General features: G+C 39.1%; 1 protein-coding gene across 7 annotated transcripts in view; it reads right to left on the reverse strand.

Moving 5' to 3' along the window:
- DAB1 (DAB adaptor protein 1) overlaps window positions 1–19,636 on the reverse strand; it is a 240,243-nt gene that overhangs the window by 121,215 nt on the left and 99,392 nt on the right. For all 7 annotated transcript variants that reach the window (XM_069861885.1, XM_069861889.1, XM_069861886.1 and 4 more), the window contains one exon: window positions 1,073–1,272. In XM_069861885.1, the coding sequence (XP_069717986.1) occupies window positions 1,073–1,139 (67 nt within the window). In that variant the 5' untranslated portion in view covers window positions 1,140–1,272. The remainder of the gene's footprint in view (window positions 1–1,072; window positions 1,273–19,636) is intronic.

Genomic DNA, 19,636 nt, shown 5'->3' on the forward strand with positions numbered 1-19,636 from the left:
TAAAATTTGCAACACAGATGTATAAGCAAAGACAAGAAACTTTTTTGTCTTAAAAAAATGTAAAAACATAAATAATCAGAAATGGCTAAATCATACACCCACAAAAAGAAACAGAATGACAAACTGAAAAGCTCACATGAAAGTTCAAATTTTGCTGCCTCAAGTATTAGAACTATTAAGTATGATTTTTCTTTTTGCCTCACCTTTTTAGTTGAGCAATTCATATTAGTTTTTTTTCAATCTCAATTTCATTATCTGCATAAGTTTTTTAAAAAAATCAAAGATGGAGACACAGAACAACATGAGTTACTACTAGAACTCAAGGCCTTGCCCTCCAAGTTCACCAGTACTTAAAACCACAAGCAATAAAATAACGAATAAAAATCTAACGACAAAAATCCCTACTAAAAAAAGTCTTTCAGTACTCCCATTCATAAGCACCAAAATCATATAATCCCATTTCTCACACTTGTCAGTTCAAAGAACTGCACCACAACCTGACTGAAAATTGTAAATACAAACACAAACTTATCCAAACAACTCATTCATAACTTCTCCTTAATTCTGAGTTTTCCTCCTTCTTGTTTATATTTCCATTATCAGATTACAATTAATCTATTTATAGATGGCTACTGAGTTCTCTGTAACTTCATGAGTATTAATAAGATTCAACCTCCGGTAACAGAAAGTGCATTTATGCTCTGGTTAGTTCAAAACAAAGAAGAAACAAAGCCTTTAGAGGAAAACTTATTTATCAACAAAGAAAGAATGTTATCTTTGTATAACAGTAATTTTTAAATTGTATTTCCATTTGTAAAACAATTGCAACAGACATACAGATTAGACATTAATGAACTTTAATGCATAATTTCTTTCTTACATTTTAAAATACACTTCAATGAGATATATATTTTAATGTCAGAGAATCAAATTCCAGACTTCCACTAGGCTTAACAAATTTTACTTTCACTGAGCACACAGATGACCAAAGAATCACAGATGCATAAAAGGTGGTTGATATCAGAGCTGATTTAAGTACAAAATACATACGAATAAAGATAAGAGTCACTACCTTTCTTTTTGGAGTCTTTCTTTGTGCTGGTTTTAACAGCCACTTGAAGTTCTGTCTCAGTTGACATCCTATATTCTTAGTCCTCTTCACACAGATCCAGGATCTCGGTCAGGCTCATTTAGAATGTCTCTCCGAGAGAATAATGTAGCCTTTCAGATACTATAATCCAAACAGTTCATCTCATTCACTCCTTTCGAGTGCTGTTAAAGAAAGAAACAACAAGCAACTGTCATTTTCAGAATTCAAAACATAGAAAATCCTCAACCTTTGAAAACTTACTGAGAAAGAAACCTATGAAGTTCTCCATCTACAAAGTCCATTGCCCACAACTTTAGATCCTTAAACACAGTCATCTAGCCCTGTCTGAGATGTTTTGGAATATCCGTGATGTCTTCACAAAGCTAGAGACACCATGTAAGGCGTACAGAAGACCTGTAGTTCTGGACAAGCAGCTGGAGGACAAAGACTCCGATATGGGAAGTAGCTGGAAACGCCACCAACAGCAAAAAATTCTGCAAGGACTCAATTCTTAAATGCAACACTTCTGAAGTAAAAACATATTGCCAGATATTAAGTTCAAATTTTTACTCCTCAAATGTTCTTTCAATACTTTTGTTCTCCTAGTTGAATAAAAACAAATGAAAAGTGTATTCATTACTCATAATGAGAACATCATACTTCATCACTCCTCTTGCTTATGATAATGCTTCCAGTATAAAAGAATCTGCCTCCATGTAAACAACGCTGTAATTCTTGACACCTACCCCATAATTTTTCTTGGAAAAAAACCTCTAAAAATACACTTAATTAAACCTTACAGTTTCCACAAAATACAAATGCAAAAAGATAACATTTAGGGCGAAAACTACATCTTTACATAATAGATGTTTGTTTGGGAGATATTACAAGTTTGCCAGCTGTGAACCCACAGCAGTAACTGCAGAAATGTGCTACAGCAGTATGAGCGAGGCAGGCTGTAAGGCTGCAAGTAGGACTGGGGATGTATGGGCTGTAAAGTCAAAGAAGACACAGAAAACATACAACCAAGCAAAGAATAAACCATTACTTCAATTCTTACTGCTGGTCCCTCATGCTTTGAGGAATGAGCCAACTACTTCAGCCAGTCTGTCAAGGGCAGAGGACCACACTGTCCTGAAACCATTTGTCATGATTCTCCCTCACTAAATGCATCTTTTTATTGCTCTTTGTTCTAGTGAAAAAGTTCTCATTATTAGCACAATTACAGTGAGGTCCATCTGGCCTGTCTGAACAGTTGCCCAGTTATTAAATAAGCATTTAATAAAGAAATCAACCCAGCATATCAGCTGGTTAGCTGGCCAGAGATTAACTACAGCTGTATTTATTTACTAATGTCCCTTCTCTATAATTTACAAAAGTAATACACTGCAAACATTGAAATAATTTTGACAGTTTAAATCACTTTTCACAGTAAGGGTTGTGAACCCACTATTACTTTCAAATCCAGCCTCTTTTTAACATTCTAAAATGCTTCAGCAACATTACACTGCCACGCACCATCTGAAGTGATTTAATATTGCTGAAGTGTGTCAGAGGCTTTCTTTAATAAGCTCTTCAAATCTGGATGTGTATTATGGAATATTCAAAGATAGCTTTTAAAAATCTGCTGAACTGGTTTTGAAATACAAAACTCCCTGTTCCTCCTCTGTGGAGTCTGAATAAGGGCCACATAGCTAAAAGGAGGAAAAATAAAGCAACTTACAAATCAAAGTTGCAGTGCGTGCTAAATACACCCTTCTTGGAATACCTGCATAAACTAAAAATATTTTCATTAACATTTTTTTGTTAGGAAAACATCTGAAAAGGAGAAAGCAAACTAGGGCTGATCAGCAAAAGAAAAGGAATAAGACAACAGTCCCTTAACTGACAGTCTTTTGGGATCTGAAGCGCTTGTTGGACCGGTCCACAGCCAGAGAGATGTCTCTCCCCCAAACACAGTAACCGTCGGACACCACGTGCACTGCCCACTTGGACTGTGCTGTGAAGGAACCATCTCACCCTACCACCAACAGAATGGCTCTTCACTTACGCTTGAAATCCCCCCCAGCAAACAGGGAGGAAAGCGCTGAAGAGAACAGATGTCCCTCACAACCCCCATTCTCATTCCCCTCCCCCTGCACGCAACCCAACTTAATAATATTTAGTTTTACAGCACAGTAGGGATGCATCAGTCTTTACAGCTCAATGGCACTTACTTGAAGCATCTCTCAAGTCACGGCTGGATTGACAGTTTATTTTTCTAGAATTTCAATTTATATTTATCTCAAGGTTAAATGATTAACTTTGCAAGAAGCACTAACACAGACCAGTTAACAAAAGAAAATATTTATGGTAGGTCCACTTACAATAAGAACAAAGTAAAAAAACCCAACCAAACAAACAATCAAAATACTCCCAGTGTCAAGAGTTAAGCAAGTTTCAATGTCTTAGAAGACTGCTTTGGGTACAAAGCACCAAGAATGTCATCTCCTGTTGTCAGCTACTTTCAACAGGAAAGCTGAAATAGTAGCATCTAAATGGCACTGAATATTTTAAAATAACAACATACGACTGGCATTTCATTTGAAACTCTCCAGAAAAGCTATATCCCCTCGAGGCTATACCACTCGGTAATATTTTTTGAAATGAATGCACGTCTATTTTTGGACAGGTTCAGGTATTGATTTACTTTAAAACCTAATCAGGTCATACTCTTGAAGGCTCATAGATCCTTGAATAAAGTAATAGGTATCTTTGTGAAGGAGCACATAAACATCTGTCAGATGCAAGTCATAGTTCAAACTGAATTTGCTACAGAGACAATTCCTCCAAAAGTATAGGTCTTTATGTAAGCTACATTAGTAAACTTGAATATACTGTCCATATTTCAGCCATTTATTACCCAGATGAGAATGGCAGTCAATCTGCTCTTCACCGCAACAGCTTTTATTGTCTCCTCCAATCTAGGTCACCGTCGTTAAAATACGACGCTCTTCCAACTGTGGGAAGTACAGCAGCATGTGTTTTATCAATGAGATGCTATTTTCTTTGATCAGTCCTGCCACATTTCTCTTCCTGTTCTAAAGACAAATTTTGTTAACTGCATTTAAAGAAAAAAATCCATCACTTTACACATATCCAACTCTAACGATCTTCTTGCATGCCTTGTTACTGTTCCAGCTATTACAGTACTATGTGCATGCCTCAGCTTTTCATAAAGAGGATTCAGAGCTCTTCATTTTAACAAAATACTGACATTTTCTGTTCCCTTATTAAGTGGATACAGCAGGAACACAATCAGCGCTTTCGGGAATTAACTGGCTTTTAATTCCAAAAGACGTCTTAAGCCTGTGTTCTGTATTACTCCTACACCAGCACAAAACCTAAAGCCTTCCCGAAGAAGTATTTTTGTAAATTCACTTTGCAGTCAGGATTAAAACAGGTTGGACCTTTTATGTGAAAGAAAATCAGTAACAAGCTCCACCGGCCTCCCCTACGTATTTGTAAAACATATTATTTCTGTCAAACCATTTGTCTTTTCAACCACGCTTGAGTGAGCTCATGAAGGGGTTATTAGGCTACTTCCCTGGCCCAAGTTATGAAGGACGTCAGACAAGATGATCATAATACTTCCCCTCTGGCTTTAAAATACGTGAATTTATTAATTTTCTTCAGGGCTTCAATACTTAAGAAGTTCTCTCCCTTGAAACCAGTTTCCATCTGCTTATGTAAAGGAAAAGCAGTCTTAGAAAGGATTTGTAACTAAGCCCTGGCATTCCCTAGGTATTTAAGTTCTCCACAGCCCCAAACTGGGATTTGACAGGCTCTTCCCAAGAGGATGGTACCTCCCACACCCTGATTTGACAAAACAAAAAAACATGCTACCATCCTCATCTCACGCTTTTATACCTCTGAATTTTTGCAATTCACTTCCTTTTCTCCAAATCACTCCACAGACTCAGGGAATGTTAATGCCCACAATTGTGAAAGTGTTAAGCCCAAGCAGATTAAAAGGGCAAAATAAAAGTGACAAAATTATTTTAAAAGTGCAGTGATCCAGGAAAGCTGAAGAGTTTACGTGTGAAAGACTTAGGAAAATATTACTCATCAACTTCTCATCTGACCATGAATCCCAACACAGAGAACTTATGTGACCACATACAAACAGATGGTGGAAAAAAAATATCCTTGCCACCAGTGTCCTTTATACCCTCCAAGAGGGAGGAGGCCATGAAATTTTTTGGAGCTGCTTGTATTATTTTGTACTCATCAGCTCATTTCCCTAATGGTCAGGTCTTGCAAACATCCTGCAGGAAGCTACTTGGTATCACAGTATTAATCTTTTACAGAAGGCACTACACTAATTCCAAACCCAAGGGACTGGTCCGAAACCCACTGAACTATTTCAGTTAATAAGGTCTATAAGTAAGAACCAGAAAAGGAGGATGACATGGTAAAAGAGAAGGCTTAAGATACTGGAAGGACAAGGAAGATAAAAGCTAACAGGAGAAGATGTCTACGTAATTACTTCATTATTGGAAATTCTATAACAACATACATTACAATTCTGGCTGGCCTGCAAAGGAAAACAATCTTTGACTGTTGCATGTGACCAGCCTCTCTTCTCCAGTTTTGTCATTTACCCACAGAAACGCATAACAAACTGTTTCTAGTGATGAAGTCAAGACTCTGTCATGGCATGGCACGTCAATCGCTACTTTTTCCTGCAAGTCCTTACCACTATTTCTGTACCCTGTAAAGATGAAAGGAAGTTTACTTTTCACATGCACACAGATCCTACCAAAAAGTCATTCCCTCAGTAGACATGCTGAAGGCACATGTCCAGTTTAGCTCCTTCAGTCTCCCCTTGCAAACTGTAAATGCTCCTCTGAAACCCAGCACCCTTCTCCTGCCACCTCCCCAACTTACATGGCTTGAAAGACTCACAACCACCTTTATACTTTGCTTGGGTTGCTCTAAAATGAGCAAGTACTCCCCTCCACCTCTGATTTTCTATATATTAAGGTGAGGGGAGGATACTTCTGTGCTTTATTATACTGACTGTACTACCTCTGTACTGAGTTACCAGACTTTTCAATTCTCCTGACATCAGAAAACTACTTGGTCCTCAAACCATAACATTCAACTTCTCTTCGAATATCTGCTGTTTGTTTTAACTGTATGCATAAAATATGTCTTGCCTCCTGAAAACAAGAAACATTTTTTTAAAAACACCCCCTACATTTAACTAAGGCAAATAACACATTTTATTAAATTTATTGTAGTTTACGATAGGCTTTATTATTCTATCTCCAGAGTATCTTTCAGGCATGCTATGCAGTTCCTCAGATCAAGCCGATTTACCACCAGAAGAGCATCTTGCCAAAAAACTGACCTAGAAAATATTTACGAAGTGAGATGTTTATTAGTCTTCCAATGACAGCAGGAATAATTACTAAAATTCCTCCTGGAAATCACTCCATGCAGTGGCGAGTACTACATTCCACCTCACCAATTATTCACCAGAAGTGCTGTCAATTTTCTACTCATAGAAAACGCTGACTGGATTAAAACACACTCTTCACAGAAATTAATTGATTTCATCAACATTTTTAATGGGAAATTACTAACTGTTCATTTTAATATTACAGTTTCTTTTTTATATTATAGAGGACACAAACACTGGAAACAAAGGCAACACAGAAGACTAACATTGCTGTAACAGGATTTTTGAAATATTCAGAATTATGCCATTTTGCATTCAGGAAAAAATATATGATGTTGGTTCATAATTTCTCTGAGAAAGGATATTCAAATACTTTTTTAAAAAAAAAAGCTAGATTTGAGTCAGTCACTATAGACCAATAGAAAAATTTGTATTTTTTTCCTCCAATGCTTTCAACGTGAAATTTATCCTCTTAAAAGAATTTCTATAATCAAAATGTAAAACATTTATTTTTTCTTAAAATAAAATAAAACAACCTAAAAGCCACACAGCATTGAGAACTCAGAACTTGCTGCTGTCCTATGCTTTGCTTTACTGCTGGCCAGTTAACACTCTGTAATTCCAGTGCTGCTGTGGTCCCTCCAGCTGTTCTCAGTCTGATTGCCAATAACCAGATATCAGCTTGAACTCTGTCAAACCCCTTGCACAGGTTTTGTTAACACCTACCTCTTCTCTGAGCTATGTATATACCTGGGAGCATCATCAAGCACTGCAAGTGGCATTGCTTTCGTGAGTCTTGCAAGGGTAGATTGGAGAGAATCAAACCCCAAATCTATTACTACAGAAAATTAGAGGCTAGAAATCAAAATGGAAATTAGTTATTAAAACCAGTGCTGGTAGCACTGTATACCTTCAATTCCATGAGAAAGCACGCAAGTCTGCCGGACAAACACATTTGCAGCCTTGAATGAAACAATTCAGCCCTGGAAAAGGCTTAACACATCCAGACCTGCCTGCACTCTCCCACCAGACCCTGGGAAGAACACGGGTACGTGTTTACTTCTCCTTTATCTGCGTAGCAGGGAATGCAACTCCAGCCCAGGGAGCTGAAAATGAGTTAAACCTCTGCGTTCTGGAGTTATAAATACAACACCTGCTGTTCCTTTAAGTGTTTTTTTTCTACTCAGAGACGCGGAAGTCCACTCAACATGGCATTTGTAAGCTTTTGTAGAGTACTGCATAAAACTAAGTACTGCCACTGAATGGAACTGGCTTAAAAAATTCACATCGCTCCCTCCTCCAGCACTGAAAGGCTGCTATCTTACCAGATAACATCAGAAGACATTCAGATTGAACTAGAGATTCCCTCTACTCACAGTGAAATTGAATTACCTAAATGCTTTTCCTATATAAATTGTGTTATGACAGGACTTGACTATACCCAGATTACTGCATTGCTGACACTGAAGCAGAAAGGAAAAGAATTTCTGATCATACTGTGTAAGAACAAACAAGAACCAAAATTCTCAACTGTCACAAACACTACCCAGGCACAGCCTGACCGCAATCTGAGTTCCACTAGCAGAAAACTGCCTCACCTCCATTAAAGCCAATAAAGTCACACCAGCACAAAATCAATAGCATTACATTTGACTTATATTGGTGTAACTCCATTGATTTTAATGGAGTTGGAGTTACACCAATTTTATGCTAGTGTATCTGCATTAGTGCCAGTGAAGTTATGCTGGCGTGACTGATGTCAACAGCACCAGACCAACCAAACTCCGTATGTCTAAAATTCCATGTCATTAACTCTTAAAGAAATAACAAAACGCAAACTTGTACATTACCAAAATCGAGTCTTTGGAATCTACTTTTCCGAAGCAAAAGAACAGCTCTTTTCCAATCCTCTGGAACACAGAACAGAGTGAGACTAAGAAGGGAAAAAGGACAAAGTACACAGTTGGGATCACAGTATTCTGTAATTAGAGCTGTTAAATGATTACTAAAGTGCAGTGGTGCAATCATCACACTGAAGGAGAGGGAGAAGTATGCAGTCAGGAGCATCACCAGGGAGAAGGTAAAAGCAATGTCAGAGACATCACGTTTTATATTTAAATGCAAATTCCTCACAATCAGAATCCGTGCCTTCTAATTGGAAGAAAAGGTTATGGAATTAAATGTCTTACATCCTGGACAGCTCAGCATGTTTTTAAGTGGCACAGTAAGTTGAAGGCAACTTATTCATCTCCTGTCTTCTGGAGGAATATCTTAATTCAGCTCTTTTTAATTTCAAGATTACTTTCTTAATATTGTAAGTGAGACTGAACTGGGCTCACTCTCTCATTTCTTTTAAACAAAATACAGCATGATACTTTAAAAAGATCCAACTTAAGCTATACTTGGGAATCTGAAGCATAGCTTAAAGGGATGCTTTATAGTGGCTTTCTTAACGGACATGAATTTTGTACCAGCTTTTTCCAGGTCCCTTTGAGATTTTCTCAGCCACACGAGTTAACCTATACATCATGGCCTTCAATTTTCTGAATGCTTCCTGACATTACAGCAAAGCAAAGCAAACTTTCCTAATGTCAACAACAACCAAACCCCCCTACGTCAGGATCTTTATTCACTGCTATTTTTCAACACTCAGCCCTTGTTCCCTGACAGTTAAGTACTAGGAAAACTAATCAGAGGACTTCACCTCGCTGTAAACGGACTTTTGATTTATTACACCAAACCCAACCACCAGACTTCTACCCAAGTTCATTGACTAGCAGAGCGAAGGAGAAAAAGCAAAAAAGGTTTCTAGGACTGTAAGTATGAATTTACACATACAAGCAACAATGATCTTTACCTTGTTGTTCCACAATCAACAAATATAAATTTTTTAAATAGTCTAGTAAATGAGTATTAGATACAGAAATACTTATGACAATTCTGTTTAAATACGCCAGTCTTCAAACCAGCGACCACTCATAAAGGTAATTCCACACGACTGCTAAGATGAAGAGACCTTCCAACTCAAACTATTCTATGATTCTATGATTTGAGAACAGCCGCTAGGTTTTACTGGACAAATTTAAAACCACAGATAACCTCCTTGAATTCAGTTACCTGTTTTCATCTCATTGTGAACGCAGTGCCTTGTATCTGATTATGTCATATACTACCCCTCAAATGCCTCTGTTTTAAATCAGTAAGAACGTTAACCACTTTAAAAGGGCAGAAGCACCTCCCATAAGAATTCAGGCTCTCTGCATTTTCAGCAGTATTTCTAATAGTAGAACATAGCACTCTTCCTATGGCTGGAAAATACACTACAGGGGGAAAAAAACTCCACTCAACAATCTAACTCTTGAAACCACATAGGCCACATGTTGTTTTCTGTATCATAATCCCATACAGAGAATACACTAGTCTCCATCCTGTTATGACCATGCAGATCAAGAGGTCTACATAAGCATCTATGCATGCACTTACAGAATCAAAGCCTAAGTACTCAGGTTAGGGACCCTGTAAAAAGTATTACTTAAAAGAAGAAGAAAAATCAAGGCAGTTTCAGACTAAAATGTCAGGGGAAAAAAAAAAAAAAGATACTCCTGATTATTCAGATGGGGAACTTTTAAGTAGTTAAAGGGGTATATGGACCTGCAGGAGTGGTAATGCATCACAAAACCATGCTTATTTTCTAATCACTTTTAAAAATCACCCACATAGCATGCAGTGAGGAACCATTCACCTTCTACTGTCATGCTACAGTTTATTCTCTCTTGGAAGCAATTACAGGACAAATGCCAAGCTACAGAAGGTATTTTTCCAGCAGCAGCATCTGGCTTCTTGGCAGTCTCCTCAGGCAATTTTATTGGAAGCTTTAGAGATGCTATTGGGTCAGTCCTAGTTATATTGCTCATGAGCTGTCTGGCAGTTTCTTCTTCCTAGATGTCATAATCCTTCTGATTTACCTTGAAGGAATTAGCACGCTTTTATCCATTTCAAAAACAGTTGACCTGCGAGGCATTTAGCGGCTATCTACAGATACACAGTAAAAGTCACTAGCCTAAATCAGTGTACCTTCAAGCCAGCAGCATTTCAGCACCCATTGCCTAATGCATCATCAAGAAAATAAGCAAGCCATGCAAAAACTGTGTGTGCATGTCTTACTAGCAAATTGTATGCATCCCCTATGATTAAAGGAAAAAAAAAAATTAACATGCATGAAAAATTAGTCAAAACTAAAAAAGGTAAGCTGGGGCAACAGCAGATCCGTGCCTTTATTCGATACGAACTGCTCTCCCACAGTGAAGACAGTACTGCGCTTTTTCTCGTAGTAAAGGATAACGAACATGAAGTCAACGAACACTTCTGGCAGACAGCAAGCATAAATTGAAATACAGAGGGATGCACTTAGTCAATGGAAGGAAAACAATTCCTAAGAACCTGCTTCTTGCAAATCGTCCATTAAATGCAGTGCCTCTGAGGGTAGAAGGGGCGTGCAGAACTAAAGACACCCTATGCCCTTTGCTCTCCCTACTGCCTGTCCCTTCCCCCTCTCCAACCCCAGCAGCTAAGATCTGCATTATTCTGCAGCTGTGATCATGATTAATCTTCATCCAGAAGGACAAAAGACAGGATGCTGTTATTACTCTCCCTTTTTGCATACCAACAAAATCAAGTCCACAAAGAAAAGGCTTTATGTCAGTTTAGCGCAGACCTCTAGAACTAATACTGAGAAAGGGGACAGAATGCACATTTATAGTGTAACACAGTTGGGATCCTCCTTTTCAAGAGACTTCCATGCAATTACTTAGAAGAAATTAATAAATTTAAAAAAAAAAAAAAGGTGCAAATATGTTCATTACTCCTACTGGGTTCTTTTAAGACTTTCCCACAAAGGTATGCCTGGATGTCTTCTTGTTCCTTCCCTCGTTTTCCCCCCGTAAAAGATTTCAGAGAGGTTAGAATAAGAAACTCTCACAAAGCCCTGCACCAGGCTATTTTCTAGGAAAAACAGACCTAATGCCCAAAGGTAAATATTACAGGTACAAGAAACGTACTCCATAATTCAATAAAGGGCTATAGATCTTGGATTTTCAGTAACAGTATGCTGAGCAACATAAGAGAAGATTGACAGCACTAAGAAAGATGCACATATCCAGGTCAAACAAAAAGCCAAACAGAGCTCTGTCATCAGCAGAGTGCAACTAAATCCAACCAGACACAGAATTCAGACTTGGCTAATGTGAATCGACTAATCTAATTCCATTTTATGCAGGGCAAAACATATTCTGATTACAGGCCAGCAGCACTCACAAGTTCTAAATTTAGGTATCATTAGGGCCAGGTGAACCGTTAAGTGAACTAATCTGAATTTTATCCGTATCAAAGATTCGTACTATCCACAAATTAACTTCTCAGATGTAAACCATGTATTCACTCTCATTACTTCATACGTGTTTTGGATTTCCCCAGTCATTAATTAAAACTTCTGCAGAATCACAGTATGCACTGACAATATAGCCTGCTTTTAAAAATTCTGTTCAACAGCACACACTGAAAAATCAATTATTTAGGCTCCAGTACCTGAACAGAAGTTACTGGCACACTAAAAACCAAGCCATATTTTAGAGGAGATGTAGCACAAATTCCCTTGTTTACAAGCTTGTTTCTGCAAAGTACTAAGGTGAACATTTGAACATACACTGAAGACTAAACTTCCAGAGATGCCCTAGATTTCACTGACTACACAACTCAGATGAAAGTTGCACACACAGGCAAACGGAGGGCTTCCTGGATACAGCAAAGATCTAAATTATTTTTATAAACCATCTTTGATTATGCAGTCTCAACCAGGCCTGTAAGTTGAGTGAGCAATTGGGAATAGCCATCAAGTGAGCCTTCTTCAGCACAGCAAAGAACATTAATTAAAAAAAAAGTAAAATGTTGATCTACCCGGTACACTGCTTTTTCCTGAAGCACCTAGTACACTTAAAATAACGTACATTATATTCGGGGATAATATAACCTAATCTGAACCAAAGAGACTGCTATAACGAAAAACTGTTGTTTAGCCAGCCAAGTTCAAAGCCAAAAGGTGAAGAACATCTAATCCAATTAAAATCCGAGGGAATTTAGGAATGCAGAATTTAATTACTCCACTTGGAAGATAGCCAGGACTGTTGGACTAAGCATCCATGCCCTTGTGAAAGGGCCACGGGAACTCAAATGACTACCAGTGGTCCAGCCCTCAGCTCTTTCCCCTTTCAGCATGGCACCCTTGGCAGCCACGAGCCCTCTAGGTATGCTCCGGGGAAGAACGCCAGCTCCTGAATTATAGCATTCCCAGCCACTCCTTGGGAGCTTCCTTACAATTCCCAGCATTAGGAGGCCTGGCCTTGCCCAGCTTGTGAAATCAGACAGGCTCTCAGTACAATATGGGGAGGCTGTAGATGATGCCCAATTAAAGCCATTCAGATAAATAAATAGTCAATGAAGTTGTTGCCTATGTGTCACTAACAATTTTGTTTGTTTGGGTTTTTTTCAGTTCCACAGACCAAATATCAGGCAGCAATAATATTAGTTTTGGAAGACATGTGATGTTTGTGTTACCCACTCAAGTTAATTAACGAAAATAATGACAGAGTTACAAGAATCAGAGATGATTAAGAACTTGAAGACCATCCTACCCATTTCTCTGCCAGGGATGATTTATTCTTAACAGCACACTCTTCTGTTCTTCGTCAAACTTTAAAAATTATGCCAGCAGTAAGAGTCACATCTCATTCCTTCAAAGGCATTCATACATTCAGACTGATTCAAAGAAAGATGTAAAACCCACGAATAGAGGTTTTGCCAACTTCATATCATTATTCTGAGTTAAATGCTAGGAAATTATCTTGAGCAATTACTCTCATCCCTTACTGCACACACATTTCAAATACCTGTAATCCTCACACAGCTCAACTCTATCAGCGTTAAACCAATCTATCCCCTTCAGGTAAGATCTAATGACAAAATCACATACCACTGGGTTTATAACTCAGACTATTACAGCCTCCATTATTCAATATTGCTTATTATTTTGTACTTACAAAGTCAGGGAGATGTGATTTTATTGCTTTCAAATCATTCTTACATTAGTCTTATGCTGTTATAACTTCACTCTGCTCTTCCAGATAAGCTTTTTGCTTTCTGCATATTTAAATAGTAACTCTAATTATCCCTACTTGATTGCCCTGCTTTTGCAAAGCCTTTCCACAGTATTATCTGCAGTGAATTCTTCATGTTACTTAGATTTTAAAAAGTTCAAGGTACAAGTAAAAATAAATACTATTGAAATGGTAACAGATCAGCAACAAAAAAAATGTTTCTTTGTCTAAAAATATTGCTTCTTTAGCAAACTATGCTTATAAGAGTCTTCTGGATTTATTTCCATCTGCAGTCACACAAAACACTTCATACTTCCAGTACATAAGGACACAGAAGCTACATGTGGATATACAGTCAGTACAATTAATGATATTTAACGCATTAACTCAGGCAATCCATTCACAGAAATGCAAATTACAGTATCCCAGATCAGAACAATGAAAATCTGATTAAAAACTAATGTTTCTTACATGAACGTTATTAGTCTTTTTGGTCATTTTTGTAGTGATTTTGCTGCTGTGGTTATTGACGAGTTATATTGGTTTAATTATAACAGTGTTTGGTAATACGTGTTGTTAAAGTTGCCTGACATTTCCCATTATGAATTATCACTTTAGTATCTCATAACTTTACCACGCCACAGTATAACTATTGGAGCTGAAACCTTCTACACTACATAGCAAAAGCAATGATATATACAGTTAAAACTCCAAGATTTTGTCCTGTCACCCTAAGGCATGAAATCAACCCTACTTCCTCCTACTTAGCTCACTGAGCAAAGTTTCCTACAGTGATTGCCTTTATCATGCAATGCTGATTTTGATCCTCCAGCACATATCCGTTCTTTTTCACTAAGACTTTATATGGAAAGAAAAGTTACTAAATGATTGTATACACAACTCTGCAGTGTTATCTTTCATGTGGACAAGGTTAAATTTCGCATTTCTTTACTGATGTGCTTGGTTCTGTTAACAGTAATTTACATTTTTATGTATGCGTAATAACATACAGGAAAAAGAGGTAATGCAGGTGTATAACAACCATACTGCAGGGTCTTCCTCAATTCAGCTTGCAAGCTGCATTCCTTCAGCAGCTGCTGCTGGAAACACTCCCTTAGCAAGATGTGGTAAGAGTCTAGCAGAAATGACTTTCTCTCAAGAAAGAATCTGGCAGAGCAGGATAGGAAAGAAAAACAGGAGGCCCAGTTGTGACCTGTAACTTTCAGGTCTGTTTGCATCTAAGCAGTATCAAAAAGTTTTTGGAAAGACAAACACACTCTTGAGGCCCTGAATGCTCACAGAGGGCTTCTATTATCATAAGCAATGCAATACTTGATTAAATAAAACAAACCAAGGAACCACACAAAGATAGCGTAGTCCATCTTTGAGCCGAAGACTTGCCTAAGGCAACGTGACATTCAGCCAAGAAAAAAAAGCTTCTCTCTCACCTTCTCTGTTCCTCACCACAGAAAACTGCTGGCACCTTATCTACCACCACCTCAAATGCACAGCAAAGTACCAGGGTCACTCCCGACACAGCCTGCTTCACATATAATACTGATGAGAAAGCAGGGGGGCAGGGCGCTGGTTCTACAAGCTTTGGCAAGTCATTCAACAGGGCTGACCTGACCGAATTCATCAACTGTGAATAAAATTCTGCTGCTGTGCATATCCAGCACCAGGAAACGTTGAGAAGCAGACGGCATGAAGAAGGGAAGACTATTTGCCCTTTAAGTTTCCCATAAGGAGGCTTGCTCAAAATCTTGTAACTGCTCAAGATGATGATAGAGGGGTCATGAGGCCAAGCTCAGAACATCTGCTATACTGCCTCTGGTTCAAATAGACAGGAAAGGATATCTGTCAATGTTCTGGACAGGGTTTTATTTTCATTTTATTTTCTCCAGATTGATGACTTTGAAAGGAACACGTGGTGCCTTGAGACCCACAGTAGAGATGTCCCGCTGTGATTTATGCTTTGCTCTGCTATAATGCTACATTGCTGATAAGAGCAGAAGCGAGCGCATCGATTCTGCCGGCTGGGTCCACCTGCACAGAGTGGGCCTGCGCTGGAGTCAGCTGCATCTGGGATGGCTCCTCATCAGAGCAACCCAAGAGCAACAGAGACACATCCACGGCGATTTTCACAAAAGCCTTCACAAGGCTGGCAATGATTTAAGAGAAAGTTACATAGGTAAGAGATTTATTAACAGGTTGAACACCTTCTCAAAGCAAACACTTTGTATTAATAAAAGCCTGTAAATTATTCTTTTTTAGCAAGACTAAAGAATCATAGAATCACAGAATAACCAGGTTGGAAGAGACCCACCGGATCATCGAGTCCAACCGTTCCTATCAAACACTAAACCATGCCCCTTAGCACCTCGTCCACCCGTCCCTTAAAACACCTCCAGGGAAGGTGAATCAACCACCTCCCTCAGCAGCCTCTGCCAGTGCCCAATGACCCTTTCTGTGAAGAATTTTTTCCTTACATCCAGCCTAAACCTCTCCTGGCGGAGCTTGAGGCCATTCCCTCTTGTCCTATCCCCTGTCACTTGGAAGAAGAGGCCAGCTCCCTCCTCTCTACAACCTCCTTTCAGGTAGTTATAGAGAGCAATGAGGTCTCCCCTCAGCCTCCTCTTCTCCAGACTAAACAACCCCAGCTCTCTCAGCCGCTCCTCATAAGACCTGCTCTCCAGCCCCCTCACCAGCTTTGTTGCTCTTCTCTGTACTCTCTCCAGAGCCTCAACATCCTTCTCGTGGTGAGGGGCCCAGAACTGAACACAGGATTCGAGGAGCGGTCTCACCAGTGCCGAGTACCGAGGGAGAATAACCTCCCTGGACCTGCTGGTCACGCCGTTTCTGATCCAAGCCAAGATGCCATTGGCCTTCTTGGCCACCTGGGCACACTGCTGGCTCATGTTCAGTCACTGTCAACCAACACCCCCAGGTCCCTCTCCTCCAGGCAGCTTTCCAGCCAGACTTCTCCTAGTCTGTAGCTGCACAGGGTTGTTGTGCCCCAAGTGCAGGACCCGGCATTTGGCCTTGTTAAACCTCATCCCATTGGACTCAGCCCAGCGGTCCAGCCTGTTCAGATCCCTTTGCAGAGCCTCCCGACCCTCCAGCAGATCAACACTTCCACCCAGCTTAGTGTCGTCCGCAAACTTGCTAAGGGTGCACTCGATGCCTTCATCCAGGTCATTGATAAAGACACTGAACAGGGCTGGACCCAGCACTGAGCCCTGGGCAACCCTACTTGTCACTGGCCTCCAGCTGGATTTCACACCATTTCCCACCACTCTCTGGGCCCGGCCAGCCAACCAGTTTTCCACCCAGGAGAGTGTGCGCCTGTCCAGGCCAGAGGCTGACAGTTTCCCAAGCAGAATGCTGTGAGAAACTGTGTCAAAGGCTTTACTGAAGTCCAGGAAGATACATCCACAGCCTTTCCCTCATCCAGCAGCCGAGTCACTTTGTCATAGAAGGCGATCAGGTTAGTTTGGCAAGACCTGCCTTTTGTGAACCCAAAAGACTGAAGTATAAGTGAAGAACAACTGATGTCACCAGATCATAAGCAAACACAGGTGAGGCTGCCTGGCCTTTTAGCAGCCAAGTAACTCCCCACCAGTCTCAAGACCAAAACATAAAATCTCAGAACCATAAAACTGACAGGTTGTAAGAGACCCACCGGATCATCTAGTCCAACCATTCCTATTCAGAAAATTATTTGAAGAATAATTCTCTTTGAAGCTCAGACGGAATTTTTAAATACACTAATTTGACTCTATTTTATCCATTAAAGAACATGTGAGTTAACAGAGTGAAAAAGCCCATTCATGGCTTTATATCTATGAATGTTACAAACCCTCCCCTCTGCTGCCAATATAACTAACCAAATGAAGGCAGAAATTACATTTACATAGTCTTGAAAATATTTTAAAATCATCATTAACATGCAATTTGAGCTTACTTTATTTCTGAGTCCCAAGTTGTATCCTGAATGTCATTTCTGTAGAAATTAGGTGCCAAATATTACCAAGTTCCAAATTTACTATGTATTTTGAAATATCCTGACAGCATTCAGGCAAATTAAATTTAAAATTAAAGCGAAGCCTTTGCATGCCACCGTAATATTTCAGGCAACAATTTCAAGAAAGGAAAGGCAGAAAACAGACTGTGTATATACTATAGTTCAAAACAGATTCCTCATGTCAAATGGCATCATTTCCCCCCCCCTTTTTTCTCCATTAAAGAGTTATTTTAAGTCTTCTGCTGAATATATTTAAATGGATAATGAAACTCCTTCAGTGGTTCTTTTTGAATTACTGTGCATGCTTTAACAGTGCATTCACTAATAGCATACACATATATACAAATCCATATATAAATGTATGCACTCATGCACATAAAAGAATTAATGGAATTTTTTGACTGGATGTTACCCCCTGTAAATATGTTAAATGTGAATAGTGCTTACAGCTGGGTCCATTAACTAAAAACGTTGCTGTTGTCTGCATAGCTCCTATTGCTCACATAAGAATGGATGACATGTAAAATGCTAATTTACAGACTCAGTTTGTTTCAATGTACCATCAGAGTCTTTCACCACTAGGAAGTTCACTGGTTGCTTACTAGAGTCCTCATGAAATAACTTGACCCGAGACTTCACTCAGCACCTGAATGTGAAACTCTGCAGGCAGACTTCTCCAAGGAAGACAGAAGGAAAAAAAAAAAGAAAACCAAAAGTTTTGAATGAGCTCTAAACACATATTCTGATATGCTGTCATGGAGAAATGGTATCTCAGAAGCCACAGAGTCCATTGTGATTGACCAACATCCCATCTTCCAAGAGAAGAGGCATTATACTTAGAAGAGTTATCTACACTATTCTTACAACTTCAGGGGCTCACCATCTTTTTCCTCTTGAGTCCTTTTCCTAAAACCCCCGGCTCTAGATCATATGCAATAGTCACATCCAATCTGAAAGCTACCCTGAACCCCCCATGGAATTTTATTTCATCAGTTAAGTTTGGACCTCATGTCCCCATCATAGGTTGTGCTTGATAAACAGATACAATTAAGATATTAACTTTAAAACCACATTATTTCTCCTAACTGAAACACTAGAAGTGCTGTATCTAACGTTCCACAGGGCCTCACCACCTGTGTCAAGAGGGCTCCCTACCCCTTGATGTACAAACTATTTTGGCTTCTATACTTCACAGGGTAAGTTTTTTAGTAGCATGTTAGTACCTTTAAATTCTTTGCTGTAGTCTCTGCTTTAGTTGATCAGAGCAGTCATTAAGCCTGGGCCTTTTGAGGCTGATGGGTATATCTATGCTAGCCCACTTCGAGCTAATTGCATTCAATTTAACATTCTCAAAGCACTGGCAGTCCTCATTCAAGCCAAGTGTGAAAGTTTTTAAATTAGCTTTCACAGTTTGATTCACAGACAGCAAATGCAAAATGGCACAGGATTAATTTTTTTCCTCAACAACACAGTGCAACAAAATAGCCCAAAGGCTATTTTAGTTCACTTGCTTTAACTATTAGGGAAGATTCACAGCACAGAGAATGCTCCAGCAGAGACAAAAGCTCCAGAGGACTTTCAAAGCTTAATATTGCCCCCATTAATTAAAGCACCATACGTTTCCACAGCCTTTCCACTTTGACACTAGATTTTAAAATGGAAGACCATTTAAGATGAGCCACACTGATTATTGCTTAAAAGATTAAAATGTTGACACATTTTAGTCATTTTTATTATGGATCACATTTTTTATATTATTAAATAAGTCTGGTAGTAGGTTATAAAATGGGCTATATAGAAATCCACATTTTCCTTGGGGAAGCACAAGTTATGACTTCACATGTAATCCAACAGTGTCCCTTTTGTTTGCTCCGCCTTCATTTGCTGAGATATAAGTTAAAAAGGTAGCTAGAATATTGAATTACCTA

The sequence above is a fragment of the Phaenicophaeus curvirostris genome, chromosome 8 (assembly GCF_032191515.1).
Source record: "Phaenicophaeus curvirostris isolate KB17595 chromosome 8, BPBGC_Pcur_1.0, whole genome shotgun sequence".
NCBI classification, from domain to species: Eukaryota; Metazoa; Chordata; class Aves; order Cuculiformes; family Cuculidae; genus Phaenicophaeus; species Phaenicophaeus curvirostris.